We start from the raw sequence: 6,354 nt of genomic DNA on the forward strand, positions 1-6,354 counted from the left end.
TCTATTAATAGTTTCAATTGTAATATTTATTACATGTTTTTATATTAGCTTGGCTTGGTGACATAACCCAGTCAGAGGTAGAGCACGAGTCTTCACAGAATGCGAGTGGTAATGTTTTGTATGAATAAAGGCTGCACAACTCGAAAATACGGAACAAACGACGTCCTGTGTCGATTCAAATGATGCGCTTATTCTCAAATTCAGGACGACTTTAGAAATGTTTGGAAAATTGTAGCTTGTGTGGAAGCTACCTCACTACTTGGTCAAAAAAAGAGCTTAGCTACTGAAAAGCTATTTGATAGATAAAGCAGCTAAGCTACCGCCAAGCTACTGAAAAATGAAGTTAAACTACTAGTTTCGCTACCTGTAGTGAAGCTACTGCCCAGCACTGTAGACTACTTTAGATGACAGAAAAATATTGAATATTCATGTATAATAATAATAATGAAGAAAAATTGGGAAAATGATGTGTCCATGCCTGATGTTCTCATCCTCCGCAACACTTTTTGAGAACAGTTTAAACTTATGGTCTACGATTTCAAAGATTGTTCATTATTAATAACCTCGTTTAGATGCTGGTTATGGTTCTACAGTAACATCCTAACAATATGAAGAGAAAAAAGAATTTAAAAAATCCATTCAGTCTATTGGGTGTATGGTAGCAGATAAGTTGACCAATGTAATTTCTTACATATTGTTCCTTTAAGTATATTGTTAGTATATATTCTGCCTTTACACTAATATATACCAAAGTATATTGGTGTATAGCCAGAATAGTTGTATTTACATGGCACAATTTAGACATTTTTGATCATGTATTCCAGCTGCTAACAAGTACTCAAAGCAACTGGTTGCCATACCAAACAATGATTGTTACTTTTGATATAGATCGCACTCCTCTTTGTTTATGGACTTTCCTTTTCTGTTTATCATATGTCAAAGTATATGTTATTTTTTATGTTTTAATTTTTACTTTTCGAAGAATGATTTACACATAACATAACAAATATTTTTGCTATAAAATGTTTTTTTTACCACCACGCCACTAGCAGTACTGTCTTTTTTATAACTAGAAAAACAGGGATTTGTGGTAAGAATAACAGTAACGTGCTCTTCTAATACTTGGAAGTACAGTAGTACAAGTTCTCAAACCAGTGCATATGAAGGTAAAGAGTGTGATTATATAGCCTACTCAAACATTTTTTGGAACTTCCCTTTAAAGAAATTAGTCACATTTCTCAGGTGAAATCAGTCTAACACCAGACACGCCAACACTGTTTAACAGCCACAAACTAATTTACTCTACACATTTGTATTATAAATATTCAGGTGGGATGTGATTAAAAAAAATTGATAAACTTACACATGTACACTGTACAATGAAAGCAGCAGTATCTTACTTATCAACCTTTAATACATATACCCCCGGTTTCTTAAGGCTAGTCCTGGACTAAAACACGTTGAGCTGTCGCAACTGAAAATAAACACGTACATATCTTAAAATATGCCAGTGCCAGTTGATTTGTCTTAAGATACACAACAGTAACATCATTTTCCAAGGTATGTTTGTAAAAGATGCTTAAACAATTTAAGATGCTTAATTTAACTAAGGCCTAGTCCTGATTTTAGCTAAAACTTGTCTGTGAAACCAGACTTGATTAGGAGGTCGTATGCAATACTCTTCAGTGTGGGCGGTACATAAATCCCACCATCATATCTGGTAAGTTGCTGTCTCTCCCCCCATACAGGAAATGTTATCTTGCTATTGTGGGCTTCATAGTTTGTACTGTGTGTGAACATGTTACAATATAACCCAAACAAAATTGTATCTCCCTATAAAATCTTATAATGTTTTGTAAGATCTCAAATAATTGAAGCTTTGCGATACATTTTTGAAAAAAAAAATGGTTCTCTTATTTAAACTTTCTATTCTGTATTTCATTTTTTAATCACTTGTGGACAAAGAAATGTCTTTCAAAGTCAAATCTAAAATATCTTGGAGTCACTGAGTAATCTGAAACAATATATTATTAACAAAACTGATGCTATTTGAAGCATTTGAATGCTTAATCAATAGGCTATTGAGTATTAGGAAATACTTTTGAAATTGAGAAATAAATATCACCATCTTGATATAGCACACTGCATTAGAATTAAATATAAAAAGTGTTCGAACAACACCACTGTAAAAAGTGTTTAAAAAAATGGTTTCATTTACTGGTGGTTTACTACAAATGTTACACCTGACACAATCTGCAAAATTATATCTACAATCATTGTTTTATTTCTTTTGTAAATGTCAATGTAAGCTCCAAAGACCATAGGGGTAATAGAATCAAGCTACTATCATAAGAAACGGAGATGTCCAAAAGTTCATAGACTTGTTCCTCCAACAGTGTCCTTTATAGTGATTCCTGTAAACTGAAAATGTATTGAATCACCGAAATCTGATTGCGGCATATTCTGAAGGCTCAGTTTCTTGCTGTACTGTTGGTTTTGGCCCCCTTGACATAGCCTGGTGATTCAAAGAAGCATATACTAGAGGATTATCTTCTTCTTCTTCTTGGGTTCTGACATTGTTACGGCAACCTTTTGATACGATCGTATTGGCTGAGACTCTTCCAGCTGATGTACGGTCTCTGTGAGATCCTGCTCTGACAGGTAGAGTGTCATTGGCACATGATACAGCAGTGGTCAGTTGGGCTGAAGGAGGGGGGGTGTTGTGATGAGGATGAGAAGTAGTAGTCAGATCCCTTCTTTGTGTTTCTATGCACTGTGGAAGTGAACACCAAACATTTACAAAGTTCTCATTTTCGTCAGACACAGTTAACATTTCCACATATCAAAGTTCAAACAAATGATACCTGATTTTTAACTGTCATCACATTTCTTGTTGATCCTTTCCCTATGGAAAAAAGTCACAAACATTAAAAACCACATAGTTGCATCTAAACCACACTTTTAAGTTTAGTTTAAACCCCCAAACTTCTTACCTTTGCATCTGATGATAAATAATGATACAGCTATCACTATGACCACCAGCCCCATTACTCCTCCGCAGATGTACAGATATGGCAATAGCCACTGCAAACTTTCCACATTCGTATTACCTAATACTTATAACCATGAAAAATGTTAGGAACTGTTGTAATTGTTAATATTACGCTTCAAGGTGCTTCTTGACTTAACACACCTACCATAAAATAATCACAAAACAAAGTTACAAATAAATGTTATGCGCTTACTTGTGTTGCTTTCGTTGCATGAATCTGAATCCACCCTATCTGCTGAGAATATAACAAACATGTTCAAGTAGTGCAAAAACAAATCCAAACATTGCAACTCCACAAAATGTCAGAATGTTTACATACTACAATTGAATTAGAAATTTAATGTTACTTACCTGACACAGTGACATTAATAGAATGACTTACAGAGTTCTGGTTTTTACATCTGTATAACCCTGCATCCTCCATTGAGATATTCAAGAAAGTCAGGAATGCAATTCCATATGTGATATTCTTCCACTCTACAGTTTCTGTGTAGTTTGATTGATTTAAGGCTTTACAGTCTTCTCCATAGAGTTTGCACCATGACATCTTTGGGATCCCCTGACATTTCAGTATATTTACTGAACAGTTTATCTTAAACACTGTCATAACAAGAGCTTTAACCAACTTGTTTCTTGGGACTTTGATAGATGTAATGCATCCGAGCTCTGACTCTAAACGAGTAAAAAAAAGGAAAATGTACATAAATAAAGAAAAGACAAAAGTATATCATTATGTCAGTTCTCTAGATATAAAGTAAATATAAAATTCTCCCATGTGTATCACATAATAATGTGACAGTATAGTTTCATTATATATATTATATTTTAATTATTATTCTTATTATTTTTTCAGCACCCAGCGTTTAGGAGAAACTGTTGTAGATTCATGTGTTTGGTTCTGTACTTGATACTTGTCACACACTCTGTCCCTGGTGTTACAGTATAAAGCTGACCCACTGCCCATTAAACCCAACAGTAAATCTAGATGTAAAGAACGCTACAATGCTTTGACATATTACATTTAATAACAACATTGTTTGCTAAATACACAACCTACATAAACACAATGCTGCCAAAAAAATGACATTTAACAAAAAATAGCACTGACTACTTAAGTTACTACTCACCATTTGTGTTTCCACTGACAAGAAGCGACAGCAAAACAAGACAAGCGACCAGGTTACAGATGAACTGTAAGAAACAGTTGTCCATGATTAAATGTATTTAATCTGATAGAGCTTGTAAAACTATTGGTCTTAAAAAGAACTGTACACATTGTGTGTCAAACATATGTACAAACGTGTGTGTAGGGAACAGTAAAAGTAAAGTGGAAGTGTGCTGTAAAATTCTCTATGACATCACTCACCATCATCTGTTTGTCTCTTTCCTTGTACTTCTTAACTTGTTTTTTCACCACCTTGGATCAAACGCAGCCTTCACATGTAGTGTTTTACGGCATTTCGCTTTGTGTTGCTTTGCTGTCTTTCTTTCTGTATCTCTGTTCTTCTTGGTATGTCTGTTTTTGTCACAGAATCTGCCTAACCAGTAATGATGAGTTTGTAGTGGTTTCAGGTTGTTTGAACCTTGTACAGGTTGGTTGAACTTTCTTGCAGGCGTTGAAAAGGATGAAGAAAAGATGTATTTCAAGTGAAGTCAGTGACATCCCCTTGTGGACAATATCTGGACCCCATCACAATCAGTAAACAGTGACATATAACCACTATTATGCCCCAAGGTTGGAATTGAAAATACTTTACAAAACTATGTTCATACTGCCCTCTAGTGACAATACAGACACATTTTCAAGAAATGTAAATAATGTTTAATAATCATTAAAAAACCATTTTAAATACACTAGATGGGTTTTTTTTGTCACATGCATTTTCATTGATCGGATAGCTATCCAATCGTAACAAGACCAGGGGCCTCATTTATCAAGCGTGCGTACGAACAGAAGTGTGCGTAAAGTGTGCGTAGGAACAGTTTTACGCAAAGTGTGGAATTTATCAAATTGCACTTATACGTAGAAATGTGTGTAAATATACGCACACCTCGGAGTTACGTACGCAGAGCATCTAGTGGTAGAATAGCGATACTACACAGGACCGTCCATCCCCAGCGTTAAAAGAACACTTTGCCTATTTATTATCCACCCCAAGGTGTTAAAAATGGTTACTGTTAATAAAGTAACTGCAAATCAGTGTTGAAGTTAATTAATGAAATTAGTGTCTAACCCTATATTAGAAAGCTCCGTCAAATGCTTGACACAGTGGCTTATCTTGCATTATTGGAAGACTTGGCAAATCATCCATTCCGCCGGGAGCGCGTTTTCAGAGATCGCGCCGATGATGCTGGTTATGCGGCTGTCCAAGGAAAGTTCTGTCATTCTCTGTCCTCCTACAGATTTCACGTCGGTGTGCTGTGACGCGTTTTTTTTGGCTGATAATTTAATGTCAAACCACTTTTTTATTTCTAGAAGTGTTCTCATACCCAACGGAATTAAACTCACTGGTAACATGTTCCCATGCAGATTTGTTTTCTTTTGTTAGTCATTCCTCCCATACTAAGTGAACCAAACAGATGTGTTATTAACCTCATCAACCAGTAACTCAATGTCTGTGTCTGTGTTAAGTTCCTCTTTTACGCTCTCTTTGCCATTATTGCGATCAGGGGAAAAAGCACAACCACGTGACTTATAACGGGAGGTGTTGTCACCATATATGGTTCATCGGAGGCGTTTCGGAATGCAAATGACCATGAACGTGCACGAGCATGGTGCTTAAGAACACATGGGATTTATCATCAAGGATTACTTACTAATGTGCGTACGAACAACGTGCGCACGTTTGATAAATCCCGATTTTTTTGTACTTAGGCACATTCTAAATTTCATTCGTAGGTACAAATATAGAGCATTTTCTACGCAATGTTGATAAATGAGGCCAGGGGCCTCATTTATAAAATGCTGCGTAAAAACCATCCTAAATTTGATCTTACGATCATTTAACAAAAATGCGTAAATGTGATTCATAAACCGAACGTATACGCGCAGAAAACGCGCGTACCCCTTTCAAATCTATAAATCAGAAATGAACTTGAACTTGTGCGCGCAGCCGAGCATTTCAGATCTCCGCCTTTAAACGATGCGTAATTAATGTCAGACATATATAGCGCTTGTCAATGTTTAAACCAAATTTCAAACAGCAAGAATGGCTTATATTTCCAAAAACCTGCAGCAATCAGACAAGCAAAAGTGCGTACGTCTGCTCAGACCCTGACGTGGCACTAAGCACTTTTCCACG

The 6,354-nt window shown here is 35.8% G+C and overlaps 1 protein-coding gene across 5 annotated transcripts; it reads right to left on the minus strand.

The window, feature by feature from the left end:
* Positions 1-641: 641 nt before the first annotated feature.
* Positions 642-4,736, minus strand: LOC135786220 (B- and T-lymphocyte attenuator-like). Of its 5 annotated transcripts, XM_065295890.2 has the most exons (7): positions 4,419-4,736; positions 4,180-4,243; positions 3,404-3,724; positions 3,246-3,287; positions 2,994-3,116; positions 2,865-2,905; positions 643-2,773 (listed from the first exon to the last, which is right to left on the minus strand). In XM_065295890.2, the coding sequence occupies exons 1-7, from the start codon at positions 4,422-4,424 to the stop codon at positions 2,438-2,440; spliced, it is 933 nt and encodes a 310-aa protein (XP_065151962.1). In that variant the 5' UTR covers positions 4,425-4,736; the 3' UTR covers positions 643-2,437. The 5 variants fall into 5 exon arrangements, with proteins under 5 accessions (XP_065151961.1, XP_065151960.1, XP_065151962.1 ...); XM_065295889.2 differs by lacking the exon at positions 4,419-4,736 and having other exon boundaries at positions 642-2,773; positions 2,994-3,110; positions 3,246-3,284; positions 4,180-4,370; XM_065295888.2 differs by lacking the exon at positions 4,419-4,736 and having other exon boundaries at positions 642-2,773; positions 2,994-3,110; positions 4,180-4,370.
* Between the last annotated feature and the right edge of the window lie 1,618 nt (positions 4,737-6,354).

The sequence above is a fragment of the Paramisgurnus dabryanus genome, chromosome 4 (assembly GCF_030506205.2).
Source record: "Paramisgurnus dabryanus chromosome 4, PD_genome_1.1, whole genome shotgun sequence".
Taxonomy (NCBI): Eukaryota; Metazoa; Chordata; class Actinopteri; order Cypriniformes; family Cobitidae; genus Paramisgurnus; species Paramisgurnus dabryanus.

Bases quoted from the DNA above. Each gene is read 5' to 3' on its own strand.
- LOC135786220 (XM_065295886.2), bottom strand. From the start codon at position 4,264: ATGGACAACTGTTTCTTACAGTTCATCTGTAACCTGGTCGCTTGTCTT. The intron at 2,906-2,993 runs GTAAGAAGTTTG...TTTTTTCCATAG, and splicing joins ATTTATCATCAGATGCAAAG to GGAAAGGATCAACAAGAAAT. The intron at 2,774-2,864 runs GTATCATTTGTT...TCACTTCCACAG, and splicing joins TGATGACAGTTAAAAATCAG to TGCATAGAAACACAAAGAAG.